Source organism: Pan paniscus, chromosome 3 (assembly GCF_029289425.2).
Source record: "Pan paniscus chromosome 3, NHGRI_mPanPan1-v2.0_pri, whole genome shotgun sequence".
Classification (NCBI taxonomy): Eukaryota; Metazoa; Chordata; class Mammalia; order Primates; family Hominidae; genus Pan; species Pan paniscus.
In genome coordinates, this window is record NC_073252.2 from 40,930,238 (window position 1) to 40,943,718 (window position 13,481).

The 13,481-nt window shown below is 42.1% G+C and overlaps 1 protein-coding gene across 2 annotated transcripts in view; it reads left to right on the top strand.

The window, feature by feature from the left end:
- Positions 1-1,471: 1,471 nt before the first annotated feature.
- The window catches only part of NSUN7 (NOP2/Sun RNA methyltransferase family member 7), a 60,027-nt gene continuing 48,017 nt past the window's right edge, over positions 1,472-13,481 (top strand). The window contains exons 1-4 of one of the 2 annotated variants that reach the window (XM_003832215.3): positions 1,472-1,898; positions 2,238-2,626; positions 12,088-12,146; positions 12,819-12,949. In XM_003832215.3, coding sequence (XP_003832263.3) covers positions 2,329-2,626; positions 12,088-12,146; positions 12,819-12,949 — 488 coding nt within the window. In that variant the 5' untranslated portion in view covers positions 1,472-1,898; positions 2,238-2,328. The remainder of the gene's footprint in view (positions 1,899-2,237; positions 2,627-12,087; positions 12,147-12,818; positions 12,950-13,481) is intronic. The other variant, XM_014344636.3, reaches the window with a different exon arrangement.

Below are 13,481 nucleotides of genomic sequence, written 5' to 3' on the forward strand. Positions count from 1 at the left end.
CACGCCCGGCTAATTTTTTTGTATTTTTAGTAGAGACGGGGTTTCACCGTGTTAGCCAGGATGGTCTCGATCTCCTGACCTCGTGATCCGCCCGTCTCGACCTCCCAAAGTGCTGGGGTTACAGGCGTGAGCCACCGCGCCCGGTCAGGTGTCTGATCATTTCTATACATTCATTATTTTACTTGTAGGGCTGAACACAATGCCAGGGACACAGCAAGAATTTAATATATACTTGTTAAACGAACGAATGAATGCATGTATACATAAAATGTTACGGAATGTTTAACGTATTCCGGGGATAATGAAAGTGGGTGGATTTCTGAGAGGAGGGGTCAGGGTTAGAGTTCTGTACTGCTGATTTTTTCCCCATTATCCATTCTCTCCTTCTTCTACAGTAATAGTTCCCTTATTTTTAGCTGGACACATTTACCAGCCTCTTGGTTGCTGGGTATATGACTGAGTTCTGACCAATAAAATGTGAGCCAAAGTGATATGTGCACCTTTCAGGTCATTGAAAAATATGGGCTGCCCTCTCTTTCCCCTTCATCCTACTAACCACTGGCTGGAAATGGACATGGCCTTAGCCTAAAGAAGGAAGGGCAAATCCCTAAGGAGGAAAGGCAGAGGTGGAATTAGGACCAGTTGTCTTTCAACTATACCAGAGTTTTTCAAACTGTGGTCTTTGGGCTGATTGCATCAGAATCGCCAGTTACCTGATAAAAATGCAAATTACTGGGTCTTAGCAACTCAAATCTCTAGGATGGGTTCCAAGGATTTTTTTTTAGCTGGAGGCGGTGGTTCACGCCTGAAATCCCAGCACTTTGGGAGGCCGAGGAGGGAGGACTGCTTGAGCCCAGGAATTCGAGACCACCCTGGGCAACATAATGGGAACCCTGTCTCTGTTATTTAAAAAAATTATTACAGATGGCGCAGTGGCTCACGCATGTAATCCCAGCACGTTGGGAGGCCAAGGCTGGCAGATCACTTGACGTCAGGAGTTCGAGACCAACTTGACCAACATGGTGAAACCCTGTCTCTACTAAAAATACAAAAATTAGCAGGGTGTGGTGGCGGGCGCCTGTAGTCCCAGCTACTCGGGAGGCTGAGGCATGAGAATCACTTGAACCCGGGAGGAGGAGGCTGCAGTGAACTGAGATTGCGCCACTGCACTCCAGCCTGGGCGACAGAGCGAGACCATGTCTCAAAAAAAAATTATTACTATATTTAAAAAATATTTTAAAGAATGCGTAGTTTTAACAGGGACTTCAGGGACTTGTGAGTTAAAACCACGGAACGACGTCAGACTACCTCAAAAATATCCCCAAATGTTTATAAACAAAGCCAAGGGCACGCACTCAGGCCCGGTGAGGTCCAGGAACTGTGCAAGAGGCCTCTGGCTCGGAGGGGCTGAAACAGGTGTCCCCGCGCGCTGGGGGAAGAGCGACTCTCCCGGCAACAGGTAGCACCCGCCAAATCCCGCGGGAACGGCCCTCGCGCCGCGCCCCCTGCCCCACCTCCGCTCGCGGTTGCCATGAAGACCCGGTCCGGGAGCAGTCGACTGCTAGAGACTCGGGAGGCTGAGCTTTCCTCCGCCTGAGCCAGCCAGACCCCGGGCGCCGCGCTCACCCCTCTTCGCCGCCACGTCCGCGAAGGCCTCACGCGCGAGGCCAGGCGAGGCCCCGAGGCGCCCACCACTTCACGACACCGGAGCGAACCGGGCGCCAGAGGCTGCGACCCCCCTGCCCCGAATCCGGCCGGTGGGAGTGGCTGCATTTGAACCAAACGGCCTTCGCGGGCAGCAGCCGTCGCCCCGCAGTCCCGGGGCTCCCAAGGGCCTGTGACCGACGCCGCCCTCCGCGTCTTCGTCCTCGAAGCCCCGGGAACCATCCGCCCTCGGGGTAAGGGAGGAGTCAGGGGAGCCGGTGACTGGGCTGTGGGGACGCGGACGGGGCTCCGGGAGCAGCTCTGCCCCCAGACTGGCTTGAGGGAAGCCGCCGGTCTCCTTGGGGCTCTTCTCCCTCCGCCGCTGCACCCCTCCTCGCTTTTTTTTTTTTTTTTTTTTTTTTTTTTTTTTTGAGCGTGTGGAAGTTCCGTGCGCGGCTTGTCCGGCTCGAAGTCTGGGACACTCAGATGGGACAGGAAATGCTCCCTCTTAGTCTTTAAGGCCACAACGAAGGGGGCCACCCACAGGGGTGCTGCAGAAAGAGTGATTTACTGCAATCACCTTCTCTTCACAGAGACCATGCTGCAGATGCGAGGAAAGCCGTTTCCTGGAACATCGGAATTCTAACCCCAGGGTGAAGGACTCACGACAGGCGAGGGGCAGACATGCTGAATTCCACGGGCGAACTGGAGTTTTCGAACGAAGAAGATCCCGAGATCATCTCCCAACTCACTTCCCTGCCTCTGTCCGGTGGGAAAAGCTCAGCTGGTGTGCCCGAAAAAACGGGCTATCCGGACTCCGTTTATGTCATGGCAGCCAACATTTTTCAGGGTATTCGAATCGAAAAGTCGGCACAGAAAGTCTTAATCAAGTATGGGAATGAACCCCTGCGGTCCTTGTCCGAGTCTGAGGATCAGTCCTTTCAGCGTTTGTCTTATGAGCTGGCTTTCAGTGCCCTGAAATGTGAGTTGTGCCAGTCTGGAAGATCAACACTAAAAGAAAATAATAGCGAGAGAATTTGGGGAATGCAGCCCTCCTCCTCCCTTCCCCTCATTCACACCAGGTTTTGGTTTTAGGCATGTGCATATCTTTGGTTAATTGCAAGTGTCAAGGAATTAGGGTTCCCATGAAACTAGCTCTTCCAGCCCAGGATTGCAGATTTCCCCGTGCACTGTGTTTGTCTTTAGATCGGTGTAGTGCGCGGTCATTACATTGAACAAGGAAACAATTTATTCCAATGATCATTTCCCTCTCCCTGTATTTTTTTTCCCCTCGTAGAGTTAGGGGTCTCGCTTTATTGTCCGGGCTGGTCTCAAACTCTGGACCTCAAGGAATCCTCCCGCTTCAGCTTCCCAAAGTGCTGGGATTACAGGCAGTGAGCCACCACGCCTGGCCTCCCTGTGTATTTCTTTCCATTCCCTGTGTTTACCTTTTTTGGTATTTTAGTTTATGAACTTTCACAAATATAAAACCAGTAAGGGAGGATGGGGAGAGGAACAGAGACGGAATAAAAAGAAAAGGTGCAAAATTTAAAAAATGAATATCAAAATTACACCAACCCCAATTAAGACTATCCCATTCATAGCCACTAGCTTTAATGGGAGGAGCCAAACTTTAGTAGAACTTCCCTTTCTAATTTGCCTTCAGGGTTTGAGACTCAAGGATGGTTAGTTATCAATGTGAGGCCAGGGGTGGTTGCTCAGGCCTGTAATCCCAGCACTTTTCGAAGCCAAGGTGGGAGGATTGATTGAGCTCAGGCGTTTAAGACCAGCCTGGGCATATAGTGAGATCTCCTCTCTACAAAAAAATTTAAAAATTAGCCCAGTATGGTGGCACATGTCTTTAGTCCCAGATACTTGGGAGGTTGAGGCGGGAGGATCGCTTGAGCCTGGGAGGCAGAGGTTGCAGTGAGCCAAGATGGTGTCATTGCACTCTAACCTGGTGACAGAGCAAGACCCTGTGGAATTGACACTAGGCAATGACCAAATATTGCTACTATGAGGAGAGCAGTCAAAAGGCTTGAAGTTGTTTGTTTTCGTACTAGCTGTGACTAAAAACTTTATGTTGGTTTGTAAACTGATTGAATGTAGCTCCAAAAAGAAGTTCCAGAAATGTTTAGAATATTAGCAGCATGGCCAAAATGATGAGCAGAAGCCTTCCTAAAGAGACACTTCAAAAAGGGCAACACTCTTTTGCATGATTTTCTTAGTACTTAATGAGCCTTGTACATCCTTGCTCGTAGGAGGCAGTTAATTACTCAGTTCAGCCAGATGTGGTGGCTTACACTTGTAATCCCAGTACTTTTGGAGGTGGAGGTGGGAGGATTGCTTGACTTCAGGAGTTCAAGACAAACCTGGACAATATAGCAAGACCCCATCTCTATTTTTAGTTTTATTTTCTATTTTTTTGAGATGGAGTCTCACTCTGTCGCCCAGGCTGAAGTACAGTGGCACAATCTTGGCTCACTGCAAGCTCCGCCTCCTGGGTTCACGCCATTCTCCTGCCTCAGCCTCCTGAGTAGCTGGGACTACAGGCGCACGCCACCATGCCTGGCTAATTTTTTGTATTTTTAGTAGAGACGGGGTTTCACGGTGTTAGCCAGGATGGTCTCCATCTCCTGACTTTGTGATCCACCCACCTCAGCCTCCCAAAGTGCTGGGATTACAGGCGTGAGCCACTGCACCTGGCCCCCCATCTCTATTTTTTAAAATTAAAAAAAAAATGCTCAGTTGAATTAAAATGTCTCACTGATTATTTAGACAGGAATATATATTTTTGGTTGTCTGCAGAGATAATGTAGCTTAACTCTGAAGCCAGCAATTTGTCATGGAGAAAAATTTGTATGATGTGAAATAACTTCTCTTTATTTTTTGTTTCTTTGTTTTCTCCTCAGTAATTTTTCTTTTCCTTTTAAGTCCGTCTTAACCATTCTTCCTCCGGTTTAATCTCTGAGATTTTATTTCATCCCTCTTCTTCCCCTCTCCCCTAACCAAAGTGTTGTATTTCATGCAATGAATCAAATGAACATTTTTATACTTTTTTTCTCGCAACAGTGAAATGCAGACTGGGCAGCTGTGTTGATTAATTGGCATTTAATGTTAATGCTAGAATTTTATTCTAGGCAATTTGTTCTCCTAATGGAATATTGAGTATTACCTTTAGTACTCAATAAGAAAAGCCTGAATTATAATTCTATATAAAATTAATGCATTAACTAAATGATTGTATTACAGTGATATGTGTGATAGATTATTATTTTTGTCCTCTCCCTCCTATTTTCTATTTTATGAAAGATCTTGTAATTATTTTATCTTTCTTTTTTTTTTTTAGACAGAGTCTCACTCTGTCACCCACGCTGGAGTGCAATGGCACAATCTAGGCTCACTGCAACCTCCGCCACCCAGGTTCAAGCACTTCTCTGCCCCAGTCTCCCAAGTAGCTCCCAAGTGGCACCTGCCACCACGCCTGGCTAATTTTTTATTTTTAGTAGAGATGGGGCTTCACCATCTTGCCCAGGCTGGTCTTGAACTCCTGACCTCGTGATCCACCTGCCTTGGCCTCCCAAAGTGCTGTGATCTTTCTTAATGACACAGAAAATCCCATTCAAATAAATTGTCATAAACCTTTATGAAACTTCTTTTCTTGAAACGTTCGTTTTTATAAGTTCAAATTATAAGGTAAGATGGTATTGTTTACTTGTTAAATATATTTTTTCTTATAATAATACATTGATATGGTTTGGCTGTGTCCCCACCCAAATCTCATCTTGAATTCCCACGTATTGTGAGAGGGACCTGGCGGGAGGTAATGGAATCATGGGGACAGGTCTTTCTTGTACTTGTTCTCATGATAGTTAATAAGTGTCATGAGATCTGATGGTTCTATAAGGGGGAGTTTCCCTGCACAAGCTCTCTTCCCTTGTCTGCTGCCATGTGAGATGTGCCTTTCACCTTCCGCCATGATTGTGAGGCCTCCCCAGCCATATGGAACTGTAAGTCCATTAAACCTCTGTCTTTTGTAAATTCCCCAGTCTCAGGTATATCTTTATCAGCAGCATAAAAACGGACTAATACAACAGTCTTGCTTTAAATTATCAGTAATTCTTGAATGTGCAAATAGAATAAAATCAGAATTTTATGTAGTGGATTTTCCAAGATAATTAGGAGCCTGCTATTTTCCTTTTTTTTTTTTTTTTTTGAGACAGAGTCTCACTCTGTCACCCACGCTGGAGTGCAGTCAATCGCGCAATCTCGGTTCACTGCAACCTCTGCCTCCCAGGTTCAAGCAATTCTCTGCCTTGGCCTCCCAAGTAGCTGGGATTACAGGCACCTGCCACCATGCCCAGCTAATTTTTGTATTTTTAGTAGAGATGGGTGTTTCACCATGTTGGCCAGGCTGGTCTTGAACTCCTAACCTCAGATAATCTGCCCACGTTGGCCTCCCAAATTGCTGGGATTACAGGTGTGAGCCACTGCAACAAGCCATCTGCTATTTTACTTTTAAAATATTGGAGGCTCTTATGCATTTCACTTTTATCTTCTGTATTATCAGTGTTCTGTCAATACTTTCACATGTGATATTTTGTAAACTTACATCTGGCTTATACAGTATAAGTTCAAGGAATAATGATTCAGAAAACTCAGAATTTCTTCCCTAAGATTTTATAGGAGCTGTAAAACTGCAAAGATTATTGTGAAAATTAAAGAGAGCTTGAGTAATGGTCCCTTTTGTTTGTGAATTTGTGAACAGGTAATTAAATCACATTACCATAATATTTAAGGAGTAGGAGAAGAAAAACAATAACAGAAAATCTCTTAATTATACTAATGTTAACTGTATTCCTTTGGTTGTGTCTTATGCTTTTCAGTTTTATTGTTTGTTCCTTTGTTGATGTCCTTCATTGTATATAAGGTCTTTCAAGACAGGAGGTATATTTATCTGATTAACCTTTTAAAGATTTAAAGGGCTCCGTTAAATGTTTTTTGAAATGAAGAGTGCCATTATTTCTGCTTTACCAAATAACCCCAAGGTCAATTTTCTGCTAACGAAGGTAGAATTACTAATGAAAAGTTGCCTATTCCTATTGAGAATTTTGTCAAAGCAGTAGAGTACCAGTAGCCAATTAATTAATTAATTTATTGACGGAGTCTTGCTCTGTCGCCCAGACTGGAGTGCAGTGGCGCGATCTTGGCTCACTGCAACCTCTTTCTCCCAGGTTCAAGTGATTCTGCTGCCTCAGCCTCCCTAGTAGCTGGGACTACAGGCACATGCCATCACGCCCGGCTAATTTTTTGTATTTTTAGTAGAGACGGGGTTTCACCATGTTACCAGGATGGTCTCGATCTCCTGACCTTGTGGTCCGCCTGCCTCGGCCTCCCAAAATGCTGGGATTACAGGCGTGAGCCACCGTGCCTGGCCTAAATTTTTTTTTTAAATAAAAACCTGGCAATTTTTTTTTAAAGAAATGAACAAACAACAAATTAAAAAAAAAAATTGGAGAAAGAGATATCCTTGAAATTGCTGATCTTTTTCCTGGCTTCTTTCTCCACCTTCTCTAGGTTTATATTTTTGTTGCTGAACTTTGAATCCCAGGAACTGATTGTAGCATTAACCTGGTGATTTCAGAATCATATAATCTGTCAGTGAGAAACAGTAAATGCTTAACATATGGTTTGGTTATAGCTTTTGCGAATTAGTAACTGTAGTCAGGGGTTCCTAAGACCACCTCCAGATTCAATAATTTGCTACAAGGACTGACAGAATTCAGCAAAGCTGTTATACTCATGGTTATAGTTTATTACAGTGAAAGGACAGATTAAAATCAGCAACAAGTAAAGGTACATAGGGCAGAGTCCAGGAGAGACTAGATGCAAGCTTCCTATTTTCCTTTCCCAGGGTGGTCTATGGAGAGCGCTTAGTTCTCCCACCAATGATAAATAACAACATGAATGAAGCATTGTCAACTAGGGAAGTTCATCTGAGCCTTGCTGTTTGTTTAGCATTTTTATTGGGGGATCAGTTTTGTAGACAAGGTGCAGTCGTGTGGCTGGCTGACCTTAGTTATTCAGTCTCTAGCTTCTTCAGAGACCAAGCTGATACTGTGTGGTCTAGGACCCCAGGAAAAAAAAAAAAAAAGTACCTTTATCAGACAAGATATTCCAAGAACTTAGAGGTTATCTCCTAGGAACCAGTCAAAGGCCAACCGTTTCTTTAGAATATCCAGAGTTTGGCCACCCAGGCCTGCTGAGCAGGAAGAGGGAGAGAGATACCCCAGTTCCTTCTTCCAATTTCACCTGTCTGATAAACCCAATTTTTCTTTCATGGGGAGTAGTAAGAAAGGGTAGAGAGAGAGTTAAGGTGTTTCTCTAGGGTAAGGCCCTCCACATGGAAACATGTAAAATGGTGGTTAAGAGATCCCTGAAGCAGACTGAAGAGAAGCTTTAATTAGTGGGGGAGGGAGAGATAACTGGAGTTATTGGGCTGAATTCTATAATAGGCACGCTTTGCAACTTTCAAGTAAGTCCTGATAACCTAAATTAGGCATTATCGGTGTGGTGTATTTGGTTACTCTGGTTTGTCATGAGAATAATAAGAGGAAGGCAGCATAATGTTATGAAGTGCACGTACTTTGGTGCCAGACTGCCTGGGTTTGACTCCTTGATCTGCTACTTGCTCTGTGCTGTGCCCCATTTCCTATGAAATAAAACAACCTAATTCATATGGTTGTTGTGGAGATTAAATGAATTAATATATGAAATGCACTTAGAACATTGTCAAGCACATAGAAAACATTATATACACAGTCCCCAATTTATGATGGGGGTCCTTATACTTTTTCCCCTTTACCATGATGTAAAAGCTATACACATTCAGTAGAAACCATACTTTGAGTACCCATACAACCATTCTGTGTTTTACTTTCAGTATTTAATAAGTTACATAAAAACAAACAAAAAAGGGCCAGGCGTGGTGCCTCATGCATGTAATCCCAGCACTTTGGGAGGCCAAGGTGGGTGGATCACAAGGTCAGGAGTTTGAGACCAGCCTGGCTAATATGGTGAAACCCTGTCTCTACTAAAAATACAAAAATTAGCCGGGCATGGTGGTGGGTGCCTGTAGTTCCAGCTACTCGGGAGGCTGAGGCAGGAGAATTGCTTGAACCTGGGAGGCAGAGGTTGCAGTGAGCCGAGATTGCACCACTGCACTCCAGCCTGGGCGACAGAGCGAGATTCCATCTCAATAAATAAATAAACAAATAAATAAACAAATAAGTTACAGGAGATGGTCAGCACTTTATTATAAAATAGGCTTTGTGTTGGATAATTTTGCCCAACTACAGGCCTATGTAAGTGTTCCGAATGTGTTTAAGATAGCCTAAGCTAAGCTATGATGTTTAGTAGGATAGATATATTACATGCATTTTTGATATACAATATTTTTAACTTATGATGGGTTTATCAGGATATAACCCCATGGTAAGGCAAGGAGCATCTGTATAAAGTATACAGTTATTCATGTTGATATTACTATGTGAAAAGGTGAAATTGTATATATATATCTAAAAATTGTTTATATATATAAATTGCATATATATACACATTGTGTATATATACACACATTGTGTGTATATATATACATTGTGTGTATATATACGTTGTGTATATATATACATTGTGTGTATATATATATACACATTGTGTGTGTGTATATATATACACACACACACACACACACACATACACAAAAGTAATGCATTCTGCACAATATCAAAGGCATCCTAAAGGTGATATTGGTTTTGACAAGAGCCCTAGGGGGAAAAAATGCAATTATTGGGAAAAGGATGTTCTGTTCTCTTTTCGTTCATCCTGCCTCTCCTATTCCTGTTTTTGTTTGTTTATTTGTTTGTTTGTTTGTTTGTTTGTTTTTGGGCAACGGAGTTTCACTCTTGTTGCCCAAGCCGGAGTGCAATGTCACGATCTCGGCTCACTGCAACCTCTGCCTCCCGGGTTCAAGAGATTCTCTTGCCTCAGCTTCCCGAGTAGGTGGGATTAGAGGTGCGCCACCACGCCTGGATAATTTTTTGTATTTTTAGTAGAAACTGGGTTTCACCATGTTAGCCAGGCTGGCCTTGAACTCCTGACCTCAGGTGATCCACCTGTCTTGGCCTCCCAAAGTGCTAGGATTACAGGCATGAGTCACCACACCCGGCCAGCTTTTTCTATTTCTTAGGAGTCCAGCATCTCCACTGCTCAAAGAGGTCTGCCAAGTTAGAAGTCCTTCTTTCTAATACTGTACTTGTTGTGAAAAAAAACTACAAAAAGTATGAAGTAGATGGGAATTGGTTTGAAAGTACTAAGGATGTGAAACTGTAAACTTCATTTCCTTATAAGGATAATTACCTTGTGAAGTACAAGTACGTAATTGTGGCTAGAATGTGGATAATGAGTCCCAGAGGATTTCTATGGGAAAACTGGAGTCTGTGCTCCCAAATTAGTCACTTCTTTTTAGTTTTCCTATCTCCCAAATGAAATTTAGGCCAGGCATGGTGTCTCACGCCTGTAACCCCAACACTTGGGAAGCCAAAGTGGGCAGATCACTTGAGGCCAGGAGTTTGAGACCAACTTAGCCAACATGGCAAAAACCCATCTCTACAAAAAATACAAAGATAATATTTTAAAAAACAAAAAATAAAAATAAAAACAATAAAAAAGTAAAAAATACAAAAATTAGCCAGGTGTGGTGCCACACACCTGTAGTCCCAGCAACTTGGGAGACTGAGGCAGGAGGGTTGCTTGAGCCCAGGAGGTGGAGGTTGCAGTAAGCTGTGACAGCACCATTGCCCTCCAGCCTGGGTGACAGAGGAAGACTCTGTCTCAAAAAAAAAGAAAATTCATGAATTCAAATTCAAGGTATAAATTCAATTTATACCTTGGTTATAGTAGGCTTTCCATAAATATTGAATAAATTGAAGCTAGGCATGCCTACCTTTCTGTTCAACTGATTAAAGCATTTGTTATACGCCGGGCACGGTGGCTCATGCCTCTAATCCCAGCACTTTGGGAGGCCGAGGTGGGCAGATCACTTGAGGTCAGGAGTTCGAGACCAGCCTGGTCAACATGGTGAAACCCTGTCTCTACTAAAAATACAAAAATTAGTTGTGATGCTGTGATGCACACCTGTAATCCCAGCTGCTTGGTAGGCTGAGACAGGAGAATCATTTGAACCCGGGAGGTGGAGGTTGCAGTGAACCGAGATTGTGCCACTGCACTCCAGCTGGTGTGATAGAGCGAGACTCTGTCTCATAAATAAATAAATAAATAAAATAAAGCATTTGTTATATGATGTATATATAGTTTAAGTAGTCGTACCAAAAAGAACACTCGTGTTCCCTGTGGAAGTTTTTAAATATGTCCACTTGTTTCTACGTAACCGCCTTTGCAGTTATCATAACCTCTGCCTGGAATGCTGTCCCTTCCTAGATATGCACATGGCTAACTGCTTGTCATTTGGGTCTTAGATTAAATGTCATCACATCAATGTCTTCACTATTGAGTTTTACTAAGTAGTTAAGAAATAATACCAATCTAACACAAACTCTGAGAGAATAGAGGAAGAGAGAACAGTTTCCACTCATCAGCTGCAAAACTCTGATACCAACACTGACAAGGATATTACAAGAAAAGAAAATTATAGACCAACATCCCTCATGAACATGAACATACAACAAAAATTCTAAATAAAACATTAGCAGCCGGGTATGGTGGCTCATGCTTGTAATCCCAGCACTTTGGGAGGCCTAGGCGGGCAGATCACCTAAGGTCAGGAATTCGAGACCAGCCTGGCCAACAGGATGAAACCCCATTTCTACAAAAAATACAAAAATTAGCCAGGTGTGGTGGTGCATACCTGTAGTCCTAGCTACTCTGGAGGCTGAGGCAGAATTGCTTGAACCTGGGAGGCAGACGTTGCGGTGAGCTGAGATCGCACCATTGTACTCCAGCCTAGATGACAGAGCAAGACTCTGTCTCAAAAACAAACAAAACCAAAAAAATTAGCAAATCAAATCCAGCAATACATAAAAAGAATAAGAAAACTATTGCTCAACATTATTAATTAGATCCTCTTTAATGTTTTTCAAAGGCCATACATTAAAGATTGGAATCCATTTATTACTGCTTTGACTATTCAGATAATGCTTCTTTAACTATGATTCCATGCGGACCCTAGGTCATAAAGGTCCAGCATTAATAAAGATTATAAATATTTCGTCATGTCACTTTAATTTAAGTCATTATCCAGAATTGAGGTATATTTTAGATATGAAAGTAAATGTATTTTATGGCATTATTACAGTGTATTTTGATTCCAGAGTTTTCATTTTCCGCTTTGTATTTTCAGTAACAGGCCTTTCCCTTGTTTTGCAGATCAAGATATTTTGGAAACTATATTGATAGACAGCTGTATCTTCCCAAGTACCACAATAGTAAGTAGATAAGTTTTAGAATTACATCGTTTCATGATTTTTTTAAAAAAAGAAAGTGTTTAAAAGCCTTTAGATTTAAATAGTTTGAGGCCGGGCGCGGTGGCTCACACCTGTAATCCCAGCACTTTGGGAGGCCAAGGTGGGCGGATCATCTGAGGTCGGGAGTTCGAGACCAGCCTGACCAACATGGAGAAACCCTGTCTCTACTAAAAATACAAAATTAGCTGGGTGTGGTGGCACATGCCTGTAATCCCAGCTACTTGGGAGGCTGAAGCAGGAGAATTGCTTGAAAACCCAGGAGGCAGAGGTTGCAGTGAGCTGAGATTGCGCCATTGCACTCCAGCCTAGACAACAAGAGTGAAACTCCATCTCAAAAAAAAAAAAAAAAAAAGATTTAAATAGTTTGCTGAATATTGAAACCTCTTAAATATAGATTCCTTTCAACTTCTAATATCATTCATTTTGGTGAACATACCAAAAACTGTCTCTTTTGAAAGGGTTTTTTTTTCTGGATTTTTTCTATTTTGAAGACCTTCCCAATCCAATCAGACTATGTAAAAATAGTCATATTCCTGCTCTGTTATGAAAAATAATGGAATGGAATGGAATGGAAAATATTGCTGGTTAGATATTGTTTGTATACTTTTCTTTATATATGTTTTCCCTTGTTAGCCAGATCATTTGAGCAGTCTTATTATTGTGATGCTATATGATTTCCAAGATAGAAAATTTCAAACTCGTGTCCTTTCTGATAATGAAGAGCCCATATCAGAAGTTCAAGAAGTAGAGAACCTTCTTAACAGGTAATCGTAAAAGTGAAAAGAATGTTTTATATGAAACCTACATTGGTATTGTTATTGGTAAAATTACATACAGTATAATGTGTAGATAAGAGTTAAATTTTATAGGGAAAAATATAAAAATTCATAAAATTCTTGAATTTCTTTACAAACAGTCTTGAACAGGTTAAGAATTTTGTTTGAAATCAATTTGTTTTTCAAAGCTTGAATTACAAGATCCAGTATGTAAGCATGTGAGAAATCATTAAAAATTCTCAATAATTTTTAGCACATAAATTAAACTGTATTTGAAACAGCTACTAATTGCTTAGTTCACTTTATTTATAGCTTTGTAAAACAAAGAAAACATCTAACATGAATCAAATGAGAAAATTCCAACAGTAGACAGGAATCAACTATTTTCCCAAAGTAAAGAAAAAAAATTCTACTTAAGAACAAACTAACATCTTAAATTTGTTTTCTTTTTATCCTAAACATCAGTAGAAGTCTACCATGAGAATAAGAAGTTTCTACCTCAAAGGTAGATGGGACAGTG